General features: G+C 47.3%; 6 protein-coding genes across 6 annotated transcripts; 3 read left to right on the forward strand and 3 right to left on the reverse strand.

The window, feature by feature from the left end:
* Positions 1-3,390: 3,390 nt before the first annotated feature.
* ALTATR162_LOCUS4410 (uncharacterized protein) lies at positions 3,391-4,136 on the reverse strand (the record flags this gene model as incomplete). The annotated part of the gene is made up of 2 exons (XM_043312021.1): positions 3,391-3,990; positions 4,059-4,136. 2 exons carry the CDS (start codon positions 4,134-4,136, stop codon positions 3,391-3,393), a joined length of 678 nt encoding a protein of 225 aa, XP_043167956.1.
* An 849-nt stretch (positions 4,137-4,985) lies between these two features.
* On the forward strand, positions 4,986-5,757 carry ALTATR162_LOCUS4411 (uncharacterized protein; the record flags this gene model as incomplete). Its single annotated transcript, XM_043312022.1, has 2 exons — positions 4,986-5,695; positions 5,751-5,757. 2 exons carry the CDS (start codon positions 4,986-4,988, stop codon positions 5,755-5,757), a joined length of 717 nt encoding a protein of 238 aa, XP_043167957.1.
* Positions 5,758-6,721: 964 nt separating this feature from the next.
* On the forward strand, positions 6,722-7,216 carry ALTATR162_LOCUS4412 (uncharacterized protein; the record flags this gene model as incomplete). The annotated part of the gene is made up of 1 exon (XM_043312023.1): positions 6,722-7,216. The coding sequence occupies one exon, from the start codon at positions 6,722-6,724 to the stop codon at positions 7,214-7,216; it is 495 nt and encodes a 164-aa protein (XP_043167958.1).
* A 2,349-nt stretch (positions 7,217-9,565) lies between these two features.
* ALTATR162_LOCUS4413 (uncharacterized protein) lies at positions 9,566-9,966 on the reverse strand (the record flags this gene model as incomplete). Its single annotated transcript, XM_043312024.1, has 2 exons — positions 9,566-9,831; positions 9,876-9,966. 2 exons carry the CDS (start codon positions 9,964-9,966, stop codon positions 9,566-9,568), a joined length of 357 nt encoding a protein of 118 aa, XP_043167959.1.
* A 2,802-nt stretch (positions 9,967-12,768) lies between these two features.
* On the forward strand, positions 12,769-13,186 carry ALTATR162_LOCUS4414 (uncharacterized protein; the record flags this gene model as incomplete). The annotated part of the gene is made up of 2 exons (XM_043312025.1): positions 12,769-12,858; positions 12,911-13,186. 2 exons carry the CDS (start codon positions 12,769-12,771, stop codon positions 13,184-13,186), a joined length of 366 nt encoding a protein of 121 aa, XP_043167960.1.
* Positions 13,187-21,660: 8,474 nt separating this feature from the next.
* ALTATR162_LOCUS4415 (uncharacterized protein) lies at positions 21,661-25,600 on the reverse strand (the record flags this gene model as incomplete). The annotated part of the gene is made up of 7 exons (XM_043312026.1): positions 21,661-22,442; positions 22,493-22,939; positions 22,988-23,424; positions 23,471-23,682; positions 23,744-23,955; positions 24,007-24,505; positions 24,668-25,600. The coding sequence occupies 7 exons, from the start codon at positions 25,598-25,600 to the stop codon at positions 21,661-21,663; spliced, it is 3,522 nt and encodes a 1,173-aa protein (XP_043167961.1).
* Positions 25,601-27,082: the final 1,482 nt, after the last annotated feature.

Genomic DNA, 27,082 nt, shown 5'->3' on the forward strand with positions numbered 1-27,082 from the left:
GGTGTCCACTGGTAGTCGTATGCGGGGAGTTTGAGGAAGTCTCGGTCGAATATCCTCATTGAAAGCTGAGAATATGTTCTGAGGTATGTCTTTCAACATAAAATCATCACTTGCAGATCTGTAGGATTATCAGTTGTGTCCAAAGGCATGCGGTATAGGAGGTTGGCCGAACGATGCTAACCAAACGCGATCAAGGTGCGGTCTTTCCTGAATCAACTTCTTGAAGAAATAATAACGTCCAGTTGAGCCTACTAGATTAAGGGACTTCGGTGCTGCCATTCTGATGCTCATCTAGGACATGCTTTCCTCACCGCTAGTGATGGAGGGGATGATCGTTGAAAAGTACCTCGTAGCTTAGCGAGACTTAGCATCACGTGTGAGCACAGCTAACAAAGCCTAATAGTTCTATTGAGCGCTAGTAGGTCAGCGGGTGTCACGATGTTCCATCACCACAGGATTCCAGCCACAGACTGGTGAGCCACCGGGAACCCTTCGGGGCACCGTCGGATCACACCAGCCACAATCACGTGACGTAGGTATATATCATCCCTCTGAGAGGCTTGATAGCCCCTCAAGGATTCGTCTCAATACAAGCCTATACCGATATCTCAGTGCCTGCCCAACTACTCCTCACAGCGGGTGGCGTTTAACAATATCCACCAATCAAAGACATCGCTTTAGCGCGCATAAGTAGAAAGGTTAAAATATTTACTTCTTAGTTAATCTTCTGTTCGATGTGAAAACGAGGTGTGCTAATGTGGTTGTTGCAATAGGTTGCCTTGCCCTTTTAAATCTAGACCTAATCAACTATGCTAACGCTAGAGAAGGCATAGAGTTGAACGTTTCTAGTTTAGAATTGAATATTGATGCTATCGCGAAGATAGATACCTTCGAGATCAATAGGCAGAGTACCACTGGTTTTAACTTCTGATTGGTACAGCTCTTGATGCATAGATTTGTTACTAGGGTAGTTGTAGACGCTACTCCGGTTATGGCTCTCTGTATTAGACAGTTTTAGCGCTTTGAGGTCTTCCCAATCGATAGGCACGGGCGGCTGCTGGTCAAGCGAGAACGACGTGAGTTTTGTTGGGCCCATTGATTTTCAAGAATGACTAGAAGTATTGATAAGGATAGAAGATAGGTTGTGCCCGAATAGTGCATAAACATTAGAGCAAGGCATGCGGTTATATCTATTACCTGGGTATCCGGAAACTGCGGATACATCACCATCTAGTCCTGCGAAGAACCCTGATGCTAGGCTGAGACTTTGTTAGCTCCTTCTAAAGCTCAGAATTCTCAAGCTGCAGTCGTAACCTCTATACAGATTGATAATAGCTCCAGCAACGTCGTACGAGTCGCCTCGTATCGTAGGAAGTACTCTATGTCCTTGCCCCACGTACATACGGCGCGGAGTCCAGCGAATTCAAAAAATAACTTCATGTGTCTAGCATCGATTATGTGTTCTTGAGGGGAATGTTGCGAGTAATTCAATTTAAGATGACATACACTCACCTAGACCCTACAAAAGCCACGTTCCTGATGCTGCCCAGAGGAGTCTTAATTAGTACCGAGGAAATCCCTTTGTCGCACAACTTTTCGGATGTACCTTGCAGACTCCCTCAATCTTGCTGAAGAAGCTACACCACGAAGCTTCATGGGGTTAATGACAGTACTACACCCGATGTCTCCGCCGGACAGCCACTTGAACCCCGCAGTTCAGATCTGAAATCGAGGTATATATCGGTAGGAGACGAAAAACCTCTACCATGTGCTTTGTTTGCTAAGTGTTGTAGATGTGCTTGGAGATACGAACGATAACTTGCTCGCGCGGATATAGGCAGTTATCTCCGTCAATGCTACCATCGTTCGGAGAATACACTGACCTTAATAATGCTAATTAAACATGTTCCGTAGTGCATTAAGCTATGTAAATGGACATATACTCAAATGGTACAGTGGCATATCATGGTTTACACAGTCCGCAACAAGCAATCTGGATTGAACGGATTGATTGACTTGATTGGTTTAACCAATCTAATCAATCCAATCCGTCGCTTCTTGAATTTGCGCCAATCTGCAAGCAAATCAATCTTAGACCTTCAGATTGATTGATTAGATTGGTTAGATTGGTCAGATCGTTATTCCAGGAATGTAGATTAAGATCGAGTAGTCCGCCTGCATTGTCTGTGACATCACGTGATGAGAAGAAAGTCACGTGCATATAAGCCGATGAAACAGCTTATCACGAATTCGGCATCTGCCTCGGAGATTCGATAACTCCTATGTATAAATTAACCAATCAAGTCAATCAAGTCAATCTGAGCTACTTCAAAATAGCTTCAATCAATCCACAATCAATCAGCAGCTAGGCTGCTGACAATCAAGTCAATCGACGACTCTGAGATTGATTGGATTGCTTGTTGCGGAGTCTAATGGTTTAACTCGACTAATAACATAACTCATGGCTTCTCTAATCAAAACCATCATCTTGATAACTGGTGGTACGTTTGATAGAAGTATTTGAATCAGCAAGACGATACTGACGGAGTTCATACACAGCGAACAGTGGCATCGGGTTGGAGCTGGCGACTCAGCTGCTCAGTGATGCAACGAAACATGTTCTTCCAGGTAGCCGCTTAATCGAAAAGGGCACGACCGCCGTGAACGATCTCCAATCCCGTAGTCTCCCCGACACCGTGGAGATGCTCCAGATTGACGTCTCGAACGAGGTCTCGACCACTGCGGCAGTCAAACAAGTTGAAGAAACACATGGAAGGTGAGAGCTGGTTGAATTGCCCTGCTTGTTGAAGAACTGATCTCCTAGGCTTGATGCCCTGGTCAATAATGCTGGTATTGCCGATAGCGGCGACAAATCGATTTTCTAGAAACTCAATACGACGTTTCGCACAATCGCCGCTGGACCGTACGCTATCGTGGAGACTTTCACACCACTGCTATTGAAGTCTATATCAACGCCGCGCATTGTGAACATCAGTTCCGGAGCCGGTTCTATTAGTCTTCGCCTGGATCCAAAGGATGGGTTCTACAAGATGAAGCAGGATCAGTACTGCATCGGCAAAGCTGCCCTGGACATGGTAACAGCTTATCAAATCACGGAGTATCATCCCGGGGGGTGGAAGGTGTTTGCGTACTGCCCAGGATGGACGGAGAGCAACTTCACCCCTCGTAATAAGACCGCTAACGGAGCAAAGCCAACTAGCGAAGGTGCAGGGCCTATAGTGAGGATGCTGAGCGGGGAACGAGACGCTGCGGCATGTATATTCTTGGCGTACAATGGTGAGAACCCATGGTGAATTAGGGTATAAAGTTGAAGATAATACCATAAGATATAGCCAACGAGAGAAGATACCATGTTGTCGTGTAACACTATCAGTGCTTCTTTGCCTCCTTCTCCCTCTTTTTCCCTTCAATCAGCGCATTGAGCCTGAAGAACGACGTGAACCCTTCAATGAAACATGTACCCACCCACTTCCACCACACCGCATCCATAAACGTGCATCCGTGCTTTGCGAGCTTCCTCGCCATGATAATGGCTTCGACAGTATGAATTGGGAGCATACACGCGAAGACGATCCAGCCGACCCGAGCAACAAAGCTCGCAAAGCCTGGTACGGAATACAACGCATTGTCATAGAGAAATGAACCGGGCTGCCAGTTTGCCTGCCGCGGTAGCAAGAGCATGGCTAGCACGCACTGCGTGAAATTCCACAGGTGGGCTGGATTCGTGTACGCAGGAACAAACTTCGTGATGGGAATGTCGCTCTGGCCCAGGATCTGAAGAGCATCCTTATCCAACTGTACAAGTCGCTCGCGAGCCTCACGCATGGCCTTCATGGGTGGATCAAAGGCGATGACGGCTTGTTGGCCACAGCAACTGAAGACCATCTGGTTCAGATCGATATCGACCATCTCCGCCGAGCGACCCTGGAACATGGACTTGGAAGCATACGCCTCGATGTATCGGCGTATCTGCGGTCAATATCAGGATTGGAACTCGAGCTTGACATCAGTGTTACCTAGGTCTGGGTGGCGCGTACGGAGTCGTGGTGGTCTGCATTCATGTGCTTGATGATTCGCTGCTTCGCAGCTGTATCTGCAGTTTCTGGGGCCGCCATGCTGTCGATTTTGATAGTCAGGTCAAGAGTACTTGATGCTCAATTCTCTCTTCGCTCGGCTGTGTTGTACATGCAAATGCCATCGTCACGATAACCGCGAGATCGGCCCTTTTCGGCCCGGCCATCGGGGAAGAACTGGCGCGCCCCGCGATTGCGTCTTCCCAACGATCGTTAGTACAACGCTCGTGATATTGAAGCTATCATGGGGTGCTCTCGAAGCTGCACTACCTTAGATTTACCTGCGCGCTACAACGACCGATTGCAAGTCTCACGCCAGTACTAACCCACCTGCGACTACACCCGCACCCTATGGGTAAACGTTCCGCCAGGCCCACCGAGAGGGCGCCTCGGTTCTTGCAAGCTCCAGCTTCCGAGCTACGTCCCAAAGCGTTGATGTCAAGCGCATTCAGCTGACGCGTTGCTCAGTCCATCGGTACTGGCCTTGGGTTGCGCGCTAATGACGAGCAATCCAGGCAAACGCGAAAGAGCTTGGAACGCATCCGGCTGGGCGCAACAGCCAGACTGGCGCAAACACGATTCCAGGTCTAACATAATCCGGTTGGCAGTACGCAGGGATGGGGTCAAGTTTTGGGACGCTTATGGTGGGGTAGATGTGGGTACCACATGGTGCGTCAGACTGCATGACGGGTGGCTCGAGTGCAGCAGGGGTAGCAAGTACCTGGGAGCTCCAAACCGGTTCCTGTTCTCAAGCCGCTTTTCTCTTATTAACGAATTGCGCCGTGGCCTTGAATTTCTAACAAATTCCGAGGCACATACAATTCTGCACACACTCACATCAGCAATCTAACTTACCTTCCCTCCCACCCAAAGAACCATACAGCAAGCACAATGGCGGACACAGTCGAGGAGAGCAAGCAATCTGTCTCCGGAGAGGGAAACGCAGATGCCAACGCCTCTGTAGGCGCAAAGGGCAGCGCGGAATCATCGAGTAAGAAAACCGAAAGGAAGACGCCGAAGAAGCTGGGCGGAAAGAAGCCTCAACAGCAGCCCACTCCTGACGCCACTCCTGCCCCCGAAAGCGATGGCGAAGGGAAAGCTGAGCAAGAGGACGCAGAATCCAAGAAGCAAACCAACGGCGGCGACGCTGACAACGAATCCGACGCGGAACCCCAACAACAAAAGAGCAAGTCGCAATCGAGACGCCGCCAGTCGCGTGGCCGCGGCCGACGAGGCGGAGATTCCGAAGCTGAGTCTGACGCGCGATCCGATGTCTCCCAATCCGGAGGCCGTCGTAACCGCCAGCGCCAAAAGAAGGGTGGCAAGGGCGGAGGCCCGCTAGACGACATCACCGAGAACGTCCCTGGAGGCGACGCGATCGGTGGAGCCGGCGAGATGGTCCAAAACACTGCTGGTAACGCTGTCAACCAGGTCGGAGACACCGCTGGCAAGGCCCTCGGCGGTCTCACTGGTGGCGGCGGTGGTGAAGACGAGGGCGGAAAGGACGGAGGTGAGCAGCTGAGACTGCGACTGGAGCTCAACCTCGACATTGAGATTCAGTTGAAGGCCAAGATCCACGGTGACCTTACTCTCGGATTGCTGTAAGTTGTTCCTTTTGATCTTACATGAACGAATCGCGGTACTAACTTTGAGCAGGAATTAGATGTTGCACGAGGACGAATGCACGAAACGCATCGATTATTATAATGGGATATCACCGCCGGCGTTTGATTTGGAGTTTTGCATGTAGTGTTACGACATGTATTGTAGTGTATACAGTACAACAAATGACCCGCACCATCACACAGTACTGAATTTGATGCCTTCATTTTGATCGTTGAAGCCTCAGGCGATGCTCATTACGCTCACCCCAATGTCTGACTCTTTGCATGACTTTCGTCGACTACGAGTTTGGACGTACTGTCACTGTGTTCCGTGATAATAACAAATGACCGGGAGCGATTGTAATGCCAACTCCAAGTTATGCGGGGAAGGAAAATCAATTGCTATGCTCGATAGATTTCATGAGACAGCTGGTCGAATTGCACGGCTACAGTTACCAGCTAGATCAGCGGATGATGGCGCCCCGCGATAAGCGATCACCGGACAGGCTAGTCATTCCTGCGGCCAGGAAACTGGCCACGCTTAGCCATGCTCGCGCGTCGTCAGCTTATGTTCAAATGTCGGTCGACTTGCAGCGCCAGCACTTAATCATATTTCTCGCATACGTCATACAGCGGCTGTCAACCCGATATGGACATCCCTCGCTCGATGTGGGTCTGACGTCAGTGGCCAGCAATCCTGAAACGGTGAGACGGGTGGATGAACAGGGGTACGAGCTTGCAATGGCGGCTGACCGTGTCCTTGCTTTTGAAGCTACAGAGGAACCAGGCCGTTGCGAGTAATCTTGTTTTCGGAGTGGAGTCTGCAGCTGCTAGTCGTGGCGTGCGTGGGCGTAGTACCTCCGCTTCTTGCTTGACCTTGGCTTGACTTCACATCTTGCTCGCTGTTGCTTCGTACACCTCCAGCAGCCCAATTTCTCCCCTCCATCATCTAAACATCCTTTATCCCAATCCGCCTCATACAACAACTCGAGGCCTTGCATGATAGCTAGGATACCCGACGACATGGCAGACAAGGACTCCGACTACGAGAACCGACCGCACGAGCGGTCGACGATGCAGCAGGAGAAGGCTGTAAACAAAGCGAAGAAAGACAAACGCGAGGCCGGCCTGCAATCCGCACGGTCGCGCTCATCATCGCGCCGCGCCCGCCGCAACCGCATCGAAGAAGATAAGAAGAACGGAAAATACATGCACACAACCTCTCTCGAAGCCCTCGAAGAAGCCGATGCAAACGGCGATCTTCAAAAGATGGGAATGTTCGAGCGTATCGGCCCGGACAGCACATCTATGGACGGACCCGTCACATATGCGCGAGCGATGCGAGGCGAAATTCCAATGCGCGGTACCGATCCCGACCAGCCGTACCGAATGGAGCCACAACAAAAGGGCAGCGAACTCAAGGACCAGGACGGATTGAAGTTGACGCTGGAGGCGAATTTGGAAATTGAAATTGAACTTAAAGCGAGTATTCGAGGTGATTTGACGTTGAGTTTGTAGTAAGTCATCCCCTGCCTTCGCCCCTTTCGCTTACATCGAGCCAAATGATTGTACATGAGAGCGAAAGCGACGAAGGTGTCTACGAGTAAGATCAGCATGGACGAGTGCTAATTGGCATCACGCAGCCAATAACACAATTATCGTTACTTCTGTTCCTCTTCGATAGACACTCTTCGCTCGCTTGCTTTCGCCGTACAGTCAAGGCCTTACAACTCCCATCTCGCTCTCAACTCCATCCCTAAATCTTTTTCTTGCGCCAGCGTCCTGGCGGGCATACGTAGTAACTGAACTTAACAGTGAATAGTGCTTGATACGATGTCGCATTCACACCTCCTTCGTCCCATGACCGTTACGAACCCCACCCCGAACCGACGGCACCTAACTACGGAATAACTGGGACGGTATTATATGAGGATAAATGTTTGAGCGTTCAGGAGTTCTCTTTGGTTGTTGCTTTATTGGTGGAACTGGATAGCATGTTGGAGATGAGATAAAAGAATGGATAATGACCCCCAATCGTAATCTGGTTTGGTGGTCCCTTGTTTGATACGTTGAATCTGGTACCGAACTTGGGCTCTGTGCTGCGGCCTAAGATGGCTGTTGGTGCGTGCAGCTTGCAGCGACGCAGGTTTGTCGGACATATTGCGACAACATGACATGCGCAGGGCAGATGCTCTAACGATGATCTCGGTATTGGTGAATCTGCTAACAATCCGACCATCTGTCGGCCAGTGGGCGGTCGCTAAGACCTTCCACTCCAATAGCGTGTCCTTCTCGCACAAGCGAACAACGATAGGTCTGTAGTCGTGCTGATTACGACGAGGCTTCCTAGACCATACCAACGTCGCCTTGGTGTCTTGATCTCTTCATCAGTAAAGACATTACGGTATCATTGGTCGTGGGCGAGTTATGAGTGATTAGTCTTTCAAGGGTCATCACGGAGACACCGTTAATATATACAAAGTGCACCAGCAACTATGACTTCGGCGGGGATATGGCATCGTCTGTGCGGGTTGAGTGGCTGGAGTTGGAAGTGACTTGTCGACAACGGACCCTCAGTACCAGCAGCCCAAGACAGTAGACAGTCACCAGCTGCGTAGTGCATATCCGCCTCATCATGTTCGATCGCCAACATTTTGGTAGCGAGAGGGTCGGCGACAATTAGGAGTTATTCCCTCCGCTGGAAGCGAGAATCTGCAACTGGCGGCTCGGATGTCCCACACCTATATCGGCCACAGTATCTGATTTGGTTTAGCCGCCCTCGTAGCAAACTAGGTCGAATTTTGGAAAATAGCACCACACCTATATCCCCTAAGCGGCATTCTGAAGATACGATGAGAGGTTTCGGCGCGTTTGTAGCACGCAGGATGGACTCACAGATGGTAGAGAACATCAGCATGCGGACATCGCGTAGAAGCGCTAGCACAGTCCCAGAAAGTGACTTGAGGTTGTTCGGGCGAATGTCCTATGTATGTTGTCGGTGCTGATATTGCGCAAACGTCAGGACAGCCACGAGGACAAAGACTTCTGGAATACGCGGGTGACGAAGTGATTTAGAGGTAGTATCTCCAAGAAGGAGAAACGACTGGATGACGGGGAACTCTCTACATCAAAGCTCGCGCTAAGTTTCAACTCTTGTTTGGGTGTGAGGATGCAGCTGATGAACCCTATATCCGTACCTGCGCATGAGGTTGATGCCTCGGCTAGAAATTGGAACGTCGGTTTGTTGCATGGTGTCTTTCTTTCTGATGACACTTTCCAAGATTCCATCGTCAGCTGTTCCGACATGGAGCCTGCTGAACATGCTGCAATGGTTCCTCTGCCCTCGGTAACTACACAAGAAGCCCGACTGCTTGAAGCTGAATCATGTTCGTCCATCCGCGCCGATTCCAATCTCTCTTAGGATGCCACAACTGTCACCATTATCAAAGGCTCTCTGTCGCTTTTTCCTCCTACCCTCCATCGCGCACATGCTCACCCGAATCAGTGTCTGCTCCTCATATTGCTCGCCGTTCCCTAGATTGTACTGCCATCGAATCTCGCCCGGGATGTGCGCTGTCCCTGAATCCTTACCGCGAGCTCAAGAATAGTGTCGACCGATTCAGTTCACAGTGTTAGTCAATTCTATAGTTATCGACCACGTGAAGGATACACTTGTTTCTTCGTCTGTGCAATGTACTACGAGGTGGTTAAACTGAGTACTTAGGGACTATAGCATTACAAATAAACCAGCGCAAGACAGTTTGAAGAACTTTGTCCGACCTAAATAGTTCGTTTGTAGACACCTTAGCAACACTTGTCCACAATTGGGGCCGTCTAAGCAGTGCACATCGGACACTGCCGCAGCCTTCACGACAAGCAGTCTTGGTAGCGATTCTGCCAGAACTGCTCGACACTAAACTCATCCTGGTCCTGCAGCCATATGGCAATGTCGACCGTCCCGTCACCCGTGACTTTAGTAGATTCGAAGCCTTCAAAGAACACCCGTGCGCCTTGTGGGATGGGCGTATCGACTTCCAAACCTTGCTGCACATTATGGATTGGTTTGAGAGCCTCCGGAATCTTGGCTTTCTGCTGTTGGAAGTACTCGTGCAATTGTTTGACGACATCGCTCACTAGTAGAGGCGACGGGTGAACGGTGTGAGCCCCGGCGCTAGACTTGAGGCGTCGTCCGCAACAAGGATGGTAGATGGGTCTTCAAATATAGCCCATCGCAAGCGGGAAAAGGCGGTCTCGTTAAACGTAGCCATAGTGGCCTGACTAGAATGTCAAAGAATAGGGGTCCGGTCTTGGCGATCGTACGTGTAGTAGCAAGCAGTCACCAATGTAGGGTAATGTGGTAGTGGAGCAGATGCTGTAGTAATTAAGCCTCACTAGGGTCACGACCAGGCTGGCTAAAGTACTAGCGCTCCTAGATGGGTACATTTTTGTGGAGATCAGCACGGCCAGTACTCATGTACAGGCTGCTCCTTCCTATCAGGTACTTCCAACACTAAGCATCCTTCGACTAATCTTACATTCTGCTGAGATTACAGCATCTGGGTAGATGTTAGTGGCGCTCTAGACTTATTGTTAACTGCAGCAAGCGGTCAGACAGCTGTAATGCGTTGGAACCTTCAATAAGGATTGATCGTAGCAAGATGTATCGAGCCTCGGAAAGATTAGGCCTAAAAATAACTCAGACTTGTAGGGTTGCGTACTTATAAGCTACTAGAGTATCACATTCTGAAATGCTAAAGATGTCTTCGCCCGCATCACAGCGGTGCGCAAAACAACAATGACGTCCCTTCCTTGTCTTGTCCTTTATTTGCTCCTATTTGTTTGCAGTATACAAGCGTAATTCGTCTAACACTGAAATTGGATCAATGGAAATCCATTCTAGCGTCGTATTGGCAATGGTTATCTAAATCTGGAAGTCTTGCCACCATCGTATCCCATCATTCTCGAATAAAACTGCGCCTATCTTCATCCATCTGCTTGAACGCCCGCTCATGGATGTCTGACGCCGCGATATCAAACTGGCCCACAAGAGGTCCTCGTGACGTATCCACATACGATGCGCAGGCAGCCGCGCATCCAACTCATCCTGGCATTGGGGGCAATTACAGGAATCGACAACACAGAAGGAATCGAGTATGTCCAGACAATAATGCATGAAGAGGTACTCGCAGACCTTGCACAGAGGCTGGTCAGTCTGTAGTGCTGCCTGGACCTTGGAGCTTTAATAGTATTTCCATTACGGACTCGAAACATTAGATTCTCGAACGAATTACGAGTTTCAAGCTATCCGGATGACACCCAACGACCCGAATACTCAGCGATCTAATCGACAATACACCTGCGACGAGATTCCCCGTAAGTACCATTACAGGAATCAATATCCGCAGCTGAACTGATAGGTTTACATAGCTGCATCCTGGGTAAAAGGCGGTGACAAGGTGGCTCAAATACCTTCGCCTATCATTCCTGAGGGCGTTGGCAGAGCCGGTACGACCATGTGTGCTCCTTTCGGAACCAGTTGTGCAGGACCCAAGAGATCATCTGAGCAAGATTGTCAACGCGTCACACATGCAGCGCTTGGTTCCAAACTGAAGCGACTCACTCATGAACAGTACGCCGTGAATTCAGGACTAATAGGTCGGCCATTGGACCTCCGAGTCGACGACTATGGCGTGTATTTTTACTTCAGAATGGTAAACAACCCAGGAAACCAGATTGTCTCTTCAGTACTTTGGCAACAGACTAACAATGGCGTTGCTGGTATACCTAGCATAGTCAGGGTTCCGAAGAGAGATAATGCCGCTACACGTAAGATGCCTGAAAACATGACTTATCAGAAGCTGCTTGCGTTTGGACCAAGCCTGACATCCCAGGGCCTGCAGGATTAGGGCTATATCTCGGATTCGTTGACTGTAGGTAATGATACCCATCCGGAGAAGATCCTTCGCCGCCGCTTCGATCCATCTGCAACTGGACACCATTGGGAAGATAATGAGGTCCTCCATGAGCCCTTCAAGCGATCTACAGAGGAATATACGCGTAGACAAGCATCCGAAGAGCCAGATGAGCCAGACGACCTAACTAATCTAGAAGATGTAGAAGTGATCCCTTGGAATATTAGCGCAAGCGATGTGGACGTAGCTTTGATCACATATAATGACGAGACGCAGCAGCAGCCCACCAAAGACGGAATCGACATCATAGCACTTAGTGAGATGTAAGCACCTATGTCAAGCCCAATCAGCACAACACACCATGCGGCTGCTCTTGTAAGATTACACTTTCATGCAAAGCAGATCCCGAAAGCCACCCAACAATGCTCTTCCAGGCAGCCCCTCTGCATACTGCTCTATACTAGCTAACACTTATATCAATCTTAGGTACACCTTGGGACAGCTGAATTACACGAAAGACTCCGCGGCAAATTCTACGCTACAAAATAGCACTGACCTGAATGCACGTCATTCACGCCGCCATGCTCATCATAAACACCACCAGAGTCCAAATTTAGTGATTCGACAAGCCACAGATGGAGGACCTTTTCAATGCGGTGCAGGCTCACCTTGCAAAGATGGAGCATATTATAGCAAGCTTGTGAATTGTGGATTCAAGGAAGCACATTGCAGCCCTGCAAACTGTATCTCCAACTGTGATGCCAAAGCTATATGTGGTTTTAACTCACCTGGGGGGACTACAAAGTGCGGCTTCAAGTTGTGCTGCTCTTTCTATGGCTGGTGAGTTGTAAATCGTATTGAGGCAACGATAGGCTAACAATGGATAGGTGCGGTACCAAAGATGTTCACTGCAAAGACCCGGAGCCGTTAGTTGGCGATAATCCTTACCAGAATGGTTTTGGATCTTGCGCAATTACTGGGAGGCCTTCTTGCGGTAAGGACCCTAGTACATCCAATGGCAGAAAGATCGGTTACTACCAGGGCTGGAACACCCGGGAAAGGAAATGCGACACAGTGTTACCAAAGCAGATCAACACTAATGGACGAACACATCTGTTCTAAGCGTTTGTCATCTTCCACTCTACCACGTTCGAATTTATGCCAATAAATGACGCGGATCTTGCAAACTATAAGGAGTTCACTAGCCTCAAGAAGAATGGACTGCAAACATGGGTTGCTGTTAGAGGTGTAAGTAAAGAACCTTGACTCTATGTTCAACGCTGACAACATGCCTAAATAGTTATCCTTCAACGACCGTGGAACCGCTACAGAACATGCTCCCAGCGACATGGTGTCCACATCGGCAAATCGAGCAACTTTCATCCAATCACCGGTGCGTTTCATAAACGCGAATGGCTTTAAAGGCGCCGATATTGATTGGGAGTATCCAAATGAAGCGAAGCGTGGAGGCCGCCCCGATCAAGATGCAGACAATCTTGTGCTGCTCATGAAGGAGACGTACGCAGCGTTCGGCGGTCGATATGTAGGCATTCTTGCGCTTGAGCCAGATTACTAGTACCTTCGAGGCTTCGAGCCCGCTGACATGCAAGATTAAGTTGACTTGATGGGATGTGAGTTGTCATGAACGCAGATCTGCACCACTAAGCCATAAAACTAAAAAGGTACGTACGATCAGTGAACTACTAATCAGGGTGCAGGATAGTATATATCGTCAGCCAGGCCTGACATGAGTACCTCACCAACGATCAAGCTACTTGGGCTAATCATTACAGTCATATCATACGATCTAAATGGTCCGTGGGACACACATGTCATGATTTTAGGGTCTATCTTTCGACCGTAGATAGACGTTAACGTGTTTTATAAGCGAGTCGTCCACCCCATCAACTTTCTGCGCCTGTTCAAGCGCACACTACAACCACGTCAAGAGATAATATATACAAATTTATATAGCAGATTAAATAGTATCTACAGCATCCTTTTTGCACGTTTGTGAGTTGTGCCCAGTCTCCCTGCACTGTGATGGGCTGGAGCCCAGTTGGTGAGTCCTCGATGATATCTCGGTCACGTGCGCGAGGCGCACTGTCCACAGATTCCGGGTGCCCCCCCTGAGCACCCGGATTCTGTGCAAGCGAGCCCGGCGGAAGGTTATCCCGAGCCGCCGCCCCCTGAACGACCTTCAGAACCCTAGCTACCTGTAGTTCTCTTCTCTATCGAATACAACTCCAGTATACCTGTGCGATAGCTCCCTAAGCGTAGCCCCTTACATTTTGTATTCGATCCTAATTAACAGAGCCTTGCTTTAAGACTCTGTTAACGCGACGCGCGTTAAGCTTCTTGACTGCCTCTTCTGTTACGTGCGAGTAGGTTAATCTGCCGCACGGGATTAGTGTTGTACGAAGGCACGAAAGGCCTTTAAACAATAACTAGGTATAAGCTATTGCAAGATTGCTAGCCTAGGACTGCAGCTTCGTAGGACGCTTAGTTAACGCGCTACTGGCCTCGCGTAACGTCTAGCGGTAAACGTGTATAGTGCAGCTAGTAGATCCTAGTTGCGCGCGGAGTACCGTTTAGTAAAAGCCCTACGCGATACCTCGACAGTACAGAGGTGTAGGTCCTGCTGTCTGCAAAAGACCTTCGTAAGAAGGTAAGCGATTGTAGTTAAAGCCCTGTTAGTCCTCTAAGGATTAAGGAACAGGTAACGACCCTGCGCAACAGCTAAATTGCAGCTAAGAAGCGAGCTGTTGTTAGAAGTCCTATTAGTCCTCTATTAAACAGGGCATAGGCTACGATACTAAGTTAAAGTACTAACTAGTATAAGATTGCGAGCGTAAGGTTAAAGGAACTACTAAAAGTCGCGACTACAACGGCAATTAAAAGCTGTTTAGATAAGCCTTGCTATTAAGAGTAAGCTATAGAAGCCCTGTACAGTAATAGGCTACGGAAGCCCTACTAGTCCTTACTGTAGAGGAGTAGGCTACAACGTAGAAGCTTACAAGAAGCTTAGCTACTAGACTAGAGCGATTAAAGGAGAGAATACTAATTAGGAAGCCCTGCACGAGAAGCAGGCACATACAGAAACGAGCCCTCTAATAAGGAATTAGAACATAGAGGATAACTTACCTAACCTTAACGCAGAGGAGCTGTCTGCCTACGCGTTAGCTAAGCACCTTACTAGAGTACTAGGCGATAAAATAGAGTAGAGTATCGCTTAGATGCTTAGGAATAACAGATAGAAAGAAGCTGCGATAACGCTAATAATTAACGAGATTGCGCAGAGAGTAAAAAGCGTAGCGGGAAAGAAAGGGTTACCTAGGAGCTTACTAAAGACCCCTTAGAATGCTACGGCTAAGATAATAGCCTAACTAGTCTAACTACTTACCCTAATAACTGCTTAGTTAGAAGCCTTAGAACAACAGGGCTCTTAATTAACCCTGCAGTCGTTTAAGAGCTAATTAGGGCTAGGAACACTGCTAACAGAACACACTACGAGGACGAAGTACCCTTATCTAGAGCTGTTTAACAGGGACAGGTCTAAGTACTCTGCCTTTAGATACAAGACTAAGGTAAAGCTGTACAAAGACTACTAGGGTACACCTAATAGGATAAAGATCGTGTACGTAGTTAGCTGTTGTTCTAAACAAGCTTTAGACGTTATCCTCCCCTAGGCAGAACAGCACTAAGAATACAGCTCTATTAAGGACTTGTAGAGTTTCCTTAACTAGCAGTACGACGACCTGCACCTAAAAGCTAAAGCACTAGACTAACTCTTAAACCTGCGACAAGGAAAACGTTTAATTTGAGATTACTACATAGAGTTTAATTAATTAGAACTCTAGGCAGAGGTGCAGATTAGCGATGCGTAGAAGAAGAGTATGTCCTCTAAAGGATTAAGCGTAGAGGTTTAGAAGGCCTTAATCCTCGCAAGGGAGGACCTATCGTTCGAAGAATTCGCACGTAAAGCGACTTGTGTCTTAGACAACCTGTACTAAGTAAATATAGCTACTTGTAGTTAAAAGGAGTTTAGCGCTTACTATAACTATAACTCCTACTAATAAGTTAACTAAAACAGTACGAGAACTCCTTCTCCGCCTAAGAACATAGACTAGGAGCTAACGAAAGTTAGTAAGGTAAGCACGAGAGACAGGAAACTAAATGTCACGAGATGCTACGAGCACGTGTTTAAGAGCTTACTAGAAGCGTTAGTTGTGGCTACGTACGATATCTGGTGTAATACAAGACGTTGCGTAAGGAAACAGAATCAGCATGTACAGGCGGTGAGAAGTTATCGATGGGGGCCGTGCGCATGGCGCTAGGCCCGGCCGGCCAATCAGCAGAATCCTGGTGCTTGGCGGAGCACTCGGATTCTGTAGCGCGTTCAGTGTCAAGGGAACCACGGTGGTTACCGTGACACTAAATAGTGATTAGATAGAGTGCTACTTGTGTAGTAAGAAAGGATATATAGCTAGGCACTGTAGGAAGAGTGTTAAGCTAAGGAACACTAAGGTGAGCAGAGCAGCTTAGCGCAAGCCTTTGCCTACCTGTAGGTGTTATGCAGAGACAGAGGATAGTAGCAATTTAGAAGACTTAGAAAAAAAGTAGCTCTAAACTAGAGTCTTAGCTTAGAGCTACTAAAGATAGATTAGCGAACACGTAGCGAATAGAACTAGTTTTAACAAAAGCACATAAACACGAAGCTACTTACGGTACACCTAATTGTAGATACAGTAAACAACGCAACTGCGTTAATAGACAGCAGTTGTCTGTACTACGCACTAGTTAGTAGGAAGTTCGCTTGCCGAAGCCGCCTTAAGCGCTTCTTAGTCGCCCCCTAGCTAGTCGAAGGAATTAACAGGAAGCTGTCAAAGATTAATAAGGTCTCTTAATTTAAGTTTAATATGCACAGCTACTAAGAGGTTGCCTACGTATATATAATTAACTACATAGACGAAGACGTCGTCCTAGGGAAAGAGTAGATAGACTACCTAGACGTAACGATAGCTCTAGCTAAAAGGAGCTTATTTATCTACTTAAAGGGTATTTAGGTAAGGTGTAACGAAGGCGTTGTAAATAGGAACGCATCCTAACAAGTGAACGCAGCTACGTTCGCGAGCCTCCTAAGGAAATCTAGAGATCTAGAAGCTAAAGTGCGAATATTCGCTACCTCTATCGCAGACATTAATAAGGCGCTAGCACTAAAGAAATTAGTAAACGTAAGAGCATTGTTACTAAAACACTATTAGAGCTATTACAAGCTCTTTAACCTAAAAGAAGCTGTAAAGCTCCCTCCTTATAGAGGGCTAGGAGTAGACTACTAAATCGAGCTTAAAACGAAAAACAGTTAACAGCCCTAGCCGCTGTAGGGCCTACTGTACGGCATGTTAAGAGGCGAGCTCCTAGTACTCTAAAAGGAACTTACGTCTTTATTAGAGAAGGGGTTTATACGCGTAAGTAGCTCGCTAGCCTTAGCTCTAGTACTATTCGCGAAAAAGCTAGGAGGAGGGCTGCGCCTTTGTATTAACTACTAAGCGTTAAACGCGATTACTAAGAAGGACAGATACCCGTTGCCCTTATCCAAGAGACGCTTAACAACCTAAGCAAGGCGAAGTAGTTTACAAAACTAGACGTAATTGCAGCCTTCTATAAGATCTGTGTAGCGGAAGGAGACAAATAGAAAACAGCCTTCTAAACGCGCTTTAGTCTCTTTAAGTAGTTAGTAACTCTATTTAGCATAGCTAATTCCCTAAGTACCTTTTAATAGTATATTAACTAGATATTAAGGGAACACCTTAATAATTTCTGCTTAGCTTACCTTAACGACGTGTTAATCTATACAGATAGCAACCTGTAATAACACTAAGATTACGTCTAAAAAGTCCTCAGCAAGCTACAGGACGCAGGCCTCTACGTAGACATTAAGAAATGCGAGTTTAAGGTAAAGTCTACTAAGTACCTTAGTTTTATTATTAACGCAGGGAAGGGCATTAGAACAGATCTAGACAAGGTTAAAGCTATTAAGGACTAGGAGGCACCTAAGACCGTAAAAGGAGTACGGTCGTTCCTTAGGTTCGCGAACTTCTACCAAAGGTTTATTAGAGACTTCGCAAAGATAGCTGCTCCTCTTACGCGCTTAACAGGCGACGTAAGCTTTACCTAGAGAGATAAAGAGCAGCTAGCGTTTAACAAGCTAAAGGAGATCTTTACTATAGAACCTAACCTAGCGACGTTTAACTCTAAACAAGATACAGTTCTAGATTGCAACTCTTCTAGTTACGCTGTAGGAGGAGTGTTGTCTTAGTACAACGACAAGGGGATACTGCGTCCTTGTGCGTACTTCTTAAAAAAGAACAACGCCTATAAATGCAACTACAAGATTTATAACAAGGAACTACTAGTAATTATCTGTTGCCTAGAAGAGTAGGACGCTAAACTGCGTTTAGTTAAGAGCTTTAAGGTAATTATAGATTACAAGAACCTAGAGTACTTTATAAAACTAAAGATACTAAGTAAACGTTAAGTCTACTAGGCAGCGATGTTAAGCTAGTTTAACATAGAGATCCTGTACAGACTAGAGAAGCAGAACGTACAAGCTAATGCACTCTCACGCAGAGAGCAGGACCTACCTAAGGATGCAGACGATAAGCGCCTCTAAAAGCGTATTATTTAGGTCCTAAAGCCGACCTCTTAGTGCTACGAGGAGAGTAGTAAGGAATAAGATAATCTACTAGGAAGCTAGGTAATGTCTGTAAGGATACACGTAGGACAAACAGGAGTACGTCCTAACCTAACTAAGGAACAGTTAGAAGACCTAGTTCCTACTATAAGCGAAAACAGCGTAGAATAGGTAGAGCGCTATAGTAAGGCGCTTAGAGAACAAGTTAAGCCTAAAGGCCTAACTAGCTAGGGCAACAAGCTAGAACAACCTAACAAGCTCGAAGAGCTATAGTTAGAAGCCCTAAAGGACGATTAGCAATACAGGAACGCTATGCAAGTAGTAATAGATTAAGAACGAAGGTTCCCTCCTAGCCTAGGCGTAAAATGCTTAATCTTAGAGTGCTTAGTTAATAACTAAGGAGAACTGTTATACTAAAGTAGGAAATAGGTGCCTAACAACAAGAAGTTGCGCACCTGAATTATTAGTAAAGCACACGATTCCCTTTTAGCTAGCTACTTAGGCAAGGAAATTACGTACAGGATAGTAGCTTAAGACTTCTTCTAGCCTAGTATGTTAGATAGTATTAGACGCTACGTAAGGAACTGCGATACTTGCGGAAGGACGAAGCTATAGAGAGAGGGTACCTAGGGATTCCTAAAACTATTGCTACTACCTAATAGGATATAGAAAGAAATCTTAATAGACTTTATTAAAGGACTACTAGAGAGTAAAGGCATAACCTGCCTTCTAGTCGTTACTAACCGACTAAGCAAAGGGTCTATCTTTATCCTATTACTAGATATTAGAACGGAAATAGTAGTCTAAGCGTTTATTAGACAAGTAGTAGCTTACTACTAGTTACCTAACGCAATTACGTCTAATAGAGGCAGCTAGTTCGTTAGCGTCCTGTAGGAACGTCTTTGCAAGATCCTTAAGATTAACTAACAGCTTTCTACTGCCTTCTACTTACAGACTAATAGAGTAACAGAGCAAATGAACAGCGTGTAGGAAGCATACATCTAAGCGTTTATTAGCTAGTCACAAGAGGATTAGGTAAAGTACTGTCCTATAGCTTAGATCGCCATTAATAGGAGGGATGCAACATTAACAGGAGTTGCCCTGTTCTTCCTCTAACATAGGTATAACGTAGATCCTCTCTAGCTAGACACCCCGCTAGGAGCTAAAAAGAAAAGGTATACTACTAAAGAACGTTTAGACCGTAATAAGGCCGAGGCTATCGTAGCTAAATTCCAAGACGTGTTTAACCTAGCACAAGCGAGTATAGCTGCAGCGTAAGCTAAATAAGAAAAGCAGACTAATAGGCACTAGAAGGAAGCAAGGAATTATAAGGTTAGCGATAAGGTTTAGCTAAAACTTAACAAGTAATACTAAACGGGCTGTCTGTTACGAAAATTAGACTAGAAAAGCGCTAAATACACAGTAATTAAAGTAGTTAATAGCTATTTAGTTAAGCTAGACACTTTAAAAGGCTATTACCCTGTTTTCCATGTCGATAGATTACGCCTAGCAAATTCTAACCTACTACCTAGCTAGGTTTAGGACAACTACTAGCTGCTACTACTACAGATTAACGGTAAAGACGAGTAGGTAGTAGAGGAGATCTTAGAAGAACAACTGCGACGCCGTAGACGTAGATAGAAACTGTACTTTGACGTTAAGTAGAAAGGATACTACTAAACGACCCTTAAACTAGTAGAAATCCTAGAGAATACAGAAGCCTTAGATTAATAGGAAGAATATACGAGAGAATACTAAGACGAAGAAGGACGCCTACTAGAAGGTTTTCGACGAGATACCCCCTAAAAGACGAGGAGGAGGGGGGTAATGTAATAGGCTGGAGCCTAGTTAGTGAATCCTTAATAATATCATAGTTACGTACGCGAGGCGCACTGTCTACAGATTCCGGGTGCCCCTCTAAGCACCCGGATTCTGTGCAAGCGAGCCTAGCAGAAGGTTATCCCGAGCCGCCGCCCCCTAAACGACCTTTAGAACCCTAGCTACCTATAGTTCTCTTCTCTATTAAATACAACTCTAGTATACCTGTGCGATAGCTCCCTAAGCGTAGCCCCTTACACTAACCCTATATTATTGTTTGTTTATCCTAATAGTAATAAGGCGACGTAGATAGCGTGCTTTCCCGCCTTAATATCTGCTACTTAGCAGCTTTAGATAGTAGAGTTCTTTAACGCGAAGATAATGCTAGGGGGAAGAGCAGTACTATCTGCGCAGATCGCGGCTAACAGGCTTACCTACTTACGTAAGCTATCTTAACAAGCCTGCCTAACCTCCTTCTTCTTATATTAACGCCTGCTAAACACCCGTTTAGTTCTACCTAGTACCCTAATCGCAAAGCCCTTCTTATCTATATTGTATGTGTTCTCTAGCGTAATGTCGTATTAAGTAATCTTCTACTGTAGAACCTCGAAGTACAACTAGTACTTGCATTGTAACTTAGCGTTATAGCAATTAGAGTCTATGCTAGTAGTCTATTAGAGGGTAAGCCGATCGCGGTAACAGTGCAGGAAGAGCTTAACCTAGCTATTAGAGCAGGGCTGTAAGGCAACTAAGGATGCGAAATTTTGTATTATATGCCTTGTAGGTGGTAAGTGACGCGCTAAAAGCTCCTCTATATACTTAACTAGATCTAATTCCTGTTAGTTGCTAAGCTTTTATTAGTTCTCGTTAGCGACGCGTTAGGGGACCTAATTAAGTTAATGCGCGCGCGACAACGTTAAGCGACTAACACTATGTTTCTTTGCTATATTTGTATACACAAGTTGTTCGCCAGGCTTCAAATTATCAATCTCTGCAAGCGCATCTAATATTCCTGTCATGGTGGTTGAGTAAATACGCGTTCAAAAGGTGGTGGTGATCGCGATCCCCGTGCATTGGTTGACTCCGTGCATTGGGTGCCCGGACACGGTAAACAAACTATTCAAACGCGTTTGGTTGATGACAAGTCTGGAAGCTGCACATCGAGCACGTCGAGCACTTGGGCTACGGGTTCTACGAGAGGAAATATGGTGACGGAAATGGTGACAGTGACAAAGAACAGGAGGAGTAGATGGAAATGAATTGTCAACATCGTAGTCTCGACTGTTCATCACTGAAAGGGGCATGATTGGTTGATGTGAAACAGCAATCGAAGTAGACGGTATCCATATGGTCACAGAACTATTACAGTCAATCCGTGGATCAAAATCATGATGATTCGTCTTCCAATCTTTCGTACTTGCAGATATATTCCGGTTGTGATTGTGGCAGTCAACGTGAGTGGCAATCCTTTCCAGCCATTACTTCATATGTCATCAAAGCGAATCCGGTGGCCGATGAAATGTTGCCTGACAACAACATCATCCCAACTTCGTGCCCTCAGCCGGCGCTGTATTGCGCAACGTCTTCTGTATACAAGCGCACAGCTCCGGTATCCTAAACGGCTTCGATATGACATTGTCCATGCCAGCTTGCAACGCTGTCTCCACCTGCTCAGACCTGACATTCGCCGTCACTGCAATGACAGGGACATAACCGTTCAAGACACCCTCTCCCTGCATCTTCCGGATGTTTGCCACGCATTCCAACCCGTTCATCACAGGCATCTCCCAATCCATCAAAATCAGCGTCAGCTCGTTGCCGAAACCGTCGGCTTTGCAGTATTTGGTTCCTTTCAAGTACTCCAATGCTTCTCCTCCGTGATTGGCGACTGCGACATTCATGCCGACGTTGCGCAATTGCTTCGCCAGAACCCGCTGATTGACCAGATTATCCTCAACAATAAGAATATGAAGATCGCTATCAGGCACATCCTTATCTTGCGAGCTCGTACGCGATGGGTGTGGCGTAGTCTCATTGTAGGATTTGCTGCGCATAAGCGTCTTGTGGGCTTGGATGCCTGTGTTGACTGTGGCTGAGTTGGAGTCAACGCTCTCTCGCCTGCGCACTGTTGAATCGCTCCTGCGGCTTTGGACGTAGAAGGAAAAAGTGCTGCCGACTCCTTTTTTGGATGTGAAGCCGATGGCGCCGCCGTGCATTTCGGTTAGTCGCCGTGAGATGAAGAGCCCGAGGCCCGAGCCTCCGTAGTCGATGTGTGTTCTTGGTGATCCTTGCGAGAAGCGTGTGAAGAGGAGGTGATGCTCTATACCTGTGGTCAGTATTAAAGATGCGATGGGTTGTTGCTGTACTTACGCGCATCGGTCATGCCAGTTCCAGTGTCTTGAACAGAAAATCGTACGAAAACACTCTCGCCCTGCTCCCAGTCCGCCAGTAATGTCTTAGCCTCATGACCTTCAGACCTCGGTATGTATGCCACCCGATCGTCGGCGTTGTGTGTGGGCCGCTCAAGCGATACACTCAAGATAACCACAATCTCCCTCTTAACCTCCAGCCGTGTGAACTTGATAGCATTGGTGAGCAGATTGATGAGAATCTGCAGCACTCGAGTGGGGTCAAGCGATACGTTAGCAATGCCGTGTTGCCTGCAAGAATCATCAATGTGGAACTGCAGGTTTACACCGGCTGCCTTGGCTTCGCCCTCAAACATCTTGACCGCGTCCCGTGCAGTTGACTCGAGCTCTACGTCGATTGGGGTCATCGCAAAGAGACCCGAGTCTAGTTTGGAGATAGTCAAGACATCTACACGCGTTAACATTGGCTTAGTGGTTCGATTCTGCAGTCACTTACCATCTACTATGGTCTTCATGTGCTTGGAACATTGGACAATTGTCTCGGCGGAATCTACCGTCGAAAGCAGTGTCTTTTGGTAGTTCTCGTCGCAACATGTTGATTGTTCGAAAGCCTTGTGTGCAGATATGATACTGTCCGCGCACTGGACGATCGCGGACAGAGGATTTCGCATCTCGTGCGATGTAGTATCGATGAAGCTCTCCAGCTGTCTTTTTGATTCCTTTGCTCGAGTTGCTTGAGCTGCTTGCATTTGCTCGCCCCATTTTTGTTGGGATATATCTGTTATACAGCCGATAATCTCAACGATCTCACCGTCGAGCGATTGTTCCGGGAAGATCGAACAGAGGACCCATTTGTGTCGTTCCTCAGATATTGAGTCGTTCACGTCGTTTGCAGGCATGCGCCAAGTACTTTTGAGACGCAATTCGAAGGATCTTTATCAAGTCAGTATAGGTTTTCGCGAAGGATTGCATAACTTACTGGGGTTCTTTTGTCGTTGCAAGCGCGCCGAACTTGTTCTTGCCGACAGCGATGAACTCATCATCAACAATGGCGGCCCATACGTCGCCGAGGGCAAGACTCTGGTCCTGTGTTCCACAAATATCGAACCAGGCCTCATTACGGTAAGAGTAGGTGCCTTGCATTTTCATGTCGATGGTGAAGATACCAACATTGCTTCGCTCCGCGAAACGCTGTCACGAAGTCAGTTACTGTCATTGAGCAGACACGCTGCACGCTGCAAATCTAGCCTACCTGAAACCTCGTATGACCACGGTCCGCCTCCAGCTGAGATTCTGCTAGTTGTTGTTTGAGCTCGGTCTTGATGAGCTCGGCAGTAGTAATGGCCTTTTCTCGCCGTCCAATATCCTTTTCATGTAATATCAGTGATGCTAACGGAGCGGACACTAAACGAGCTGCTTCATACACAAATTGTGAGTAGGCTTTGTCGTACGGTCGTCGAGGACCTGCAGATAGATTAGCCATCGAGGACTCACAGTTCATGCGGGGTCACTAACTTAAGCCAAGAACCATGAAACCAAGTATAGTTTCTTTGGAAGACGGTGGATGCAAAAGACATATAACCGCGAGTTTGCATACATCGCTGGAGCCTTGCGGCTGAAGTGCTTTTGCCAAGTCTTGTGCGTCGGGATCTTGAAGAAGATCTACGGTGACGGGTTGGTCAGCAATGATAGCCCTTTTGAAAAGTTTGATTGTGCCATGAGACTTCCGTAGATCAAGTCTGTCAATGCTGGCGAATGGGTTCTCGACTGATCCAATGAATCGTCGAAGTTTACACTGATACTGGCTGTCAGCCGTTCCATCTGTACCAGTCGAGTCCTGGCTACTGCCGCCTGTCTCTGTGGAATAGAATAAAGCAGATGGGACATCTTTGCTGTTACGAGAGATCACTTGGACAGCATGGTCCCAATAGGCGTTCGACTTGCGGGCTCGAGGCAGTTCCTGGCTCAATTCCATGAGTGTTCCCGAACGTCTCTCCAGAAGAACTTCTTTAGTCTAACGAAATGTCAGCAAGATATACCATTGCCACCATCCCAAGTGAACAGTACAGCAGTGAAAGCCGGTTTGAAGCTGCTGCAAACAATAAATATCGTTCGCTGCACCTATAAGGCGATGGACGCTGAGGTAAAGGTTATCGCGGGGTCGTTAAGCACTTACCGTTTCGACGACTGGTTCGTAATGGCCGATTGTAGCCCCTTGAGAATCGAAGATTGGTATAAAGCGGGTAGAGAAGTATGTCTCTTCCAGGTAGCCGTTGCGCACTAGGGGGATTTCAGTCTGGGAATTGTCGACTGTCTCGCCAGCCAGGTTCCGCTCGATGATCGGCTCGAAATATTCGCTCCAAACTTGAGCCAAGGCTTTTCGAGCACTATGACCCATGCATGGGTGCAGGCCACCAAGAAGTTCGATGTAAGACTCGTTGTAAATCATTATGAGTTCAGGTCCATAGAATCCAACGGCCGGCCGTGAGTCCATCATGATGAGGCTGGCATTGCTGCGAAGTTGCGGAGGCCATTCTTTCATTGGGCCTAGTGGTGTATTCGCCCAGTTAATACTTCGTGCCCAGGTAACATGTGCAGATAACTTCATAGGAGGAGGATCGTCTGTCCAATCGAATGTCGCGAAGTTTGACCTTGAGATCTTCTTGGAAAGAGACCCCCCATTTGCCTTCAGACCTCCATCAGGTTTGATGAGTTGACCGCTCACAACCACCAAACGCTGGGCGATCAGACATTTTGTCCAACTGTAGCCACAGAAAGGCAAAGATTTGTTCGGAATTGAGGGTTGCTGGTAGGACCAGTTCCGGAAATGCGAGACAGATGCAGCGTCTTCTCCCGGAATCTTATGATTGTTATGGCTCCCGCTAATGGCGCTCTGCAATACTCCTGACCCCGCGGTTACCAGCGCAGTGTTGCAGAAGACAAGATAGAGTTCAAGGACCGAGTTCCGTGCGCTCGTGTTATCTAATACGAATGTTGGCCGAGGATCGTTCTCCAGCAGATCAAGCAAGCCCAGATCACGCAGAAACCGTGGATCATTCGAGCTTGAATTATGTGGCAACTGCGGGCGCAAGGGCAGTTCGAAATCCATGACCAAGGAGGTTGTTCCTGCTATGCGCGATGGCCTTCTCCAGCTGCACGGCCAGTCTATGAGCAGGTCCTTCGGCGAAATGTGCCGTCGTCGGATGCGCCATGCCTTTACAATGGGGTAAAGTTTGATCGAGCAACAAGAATGCGATGTTAGTCTGAACGGGTCTACATAACGTAATTGCAGGCTGTTGTGGTCTAGACCTGTGGGCCTAATAACCGTGACGTCAATGTTATTCCTGCCTCTACTTACATCGAAGCGCCTTCAACGGCAGCTGCTTTTTGATATGTACTCTGGCAACCACTTTATCTAATCGATCCACGTCGGCTTATACAACATATCTTTCTCCACACGCTATTCAGAACACCGCTGCCAGAGATGCCGAGCTTTGCGGCTCCGCGGACACTTTACCCTGCTACCGGTAATCCCGGACCAGTCGACGCAACCACAACGCAACACCTCAAGCAATGCGCCACCAAACAAACTTTGTCAAGCAGAGTGCGAGTTCGGCTACTGCAGATTGCTGAAGCGTATGCTGAAAGAGCGAACAACATCACGCAAAGAGAACCTGGGAAAACGCCATTTTGTCCACGGGTACGTTGTCTTCGAAAATAATTGAGCATACTGTACTACGAAGGAGCTCGTTTTTAGTGAGCGATCAGTGCGGGGCCCGTGCCCCAACTTCACAAATTTGGCTGTACGCCCATACAAAAAAGTGAAGTATCTACACAACTCAGCCATTTTACAAGCTTAAAAAGATGAGGCTATTTTTTTTGTATGTAGATAGGTATATAGGTAGATTTTGGGGGGTTGCGATCACCCGTGGAAGTTGTTATTGCCCTCTTCTGCGATGATCCTACGCACCACCTTAGGAATGCCCATTACCCACCTGTTGATGAGCTCGATAGGTAGAGCCTCCCATTCTGCCTCCCATTGCTCCTTACACTGCGTAGGATTACATGAGGGAGTGAATTGCTTCGTCACGTGGGTCCTTATCCATGGCCAGGCATGCTCAGATGCATTCACATCAGGACTGTGGCCAGGCCAGGATATCTTTTCAATCCGCTCGACGCGTAGGTAGTCGTTAGCAATTCGAGATTTATGAGGTGGAACTCCATCTTCAAGTAATACACAAGGGATACCTCGAGTTTTGAGTGAATTGATCCATGGGGCGACCTTCTTGAGAGCTCCTTCACGATGCCTGTACCCATCTACCCCACCTCTTGACTTGATGCCGCGATGATAGTCATGTTTCTTGACGTGCTGAAGCTTCTGGGTATAGTTGCGGAGGTTGATATCTAGTTCTCCAAGCTCTCGTAGTGCTGCGCGTGCTCTTGTTTGCATGTGGTTAGAGGATGCTCGAGTGAATGCATTCTCCTTCTCGAGTAGCTCCTCCGCCACCTGTTTCTCCTGCTGAGTCTCATGAAAGTATACATGACAAGGACCTTTGTAGTCGTATCTAAAAGCTCCAAAGAATTGTAAGCA

The sequence above is a fragment of the Alternaria atra genome, assembly GCF_907166805.1.
Source record: "Alternaria atra isolate CS162 genome assembly, contig: 23, whole genome shotgun sequence".
In the NCBI taxonomy this organism is placed as follows: Eukaryota; Fungi; Ascomycota; class Dothideomycetes; order Pleosporales; family Pleosporaceae; genus Alternaria; species Alternaria atra.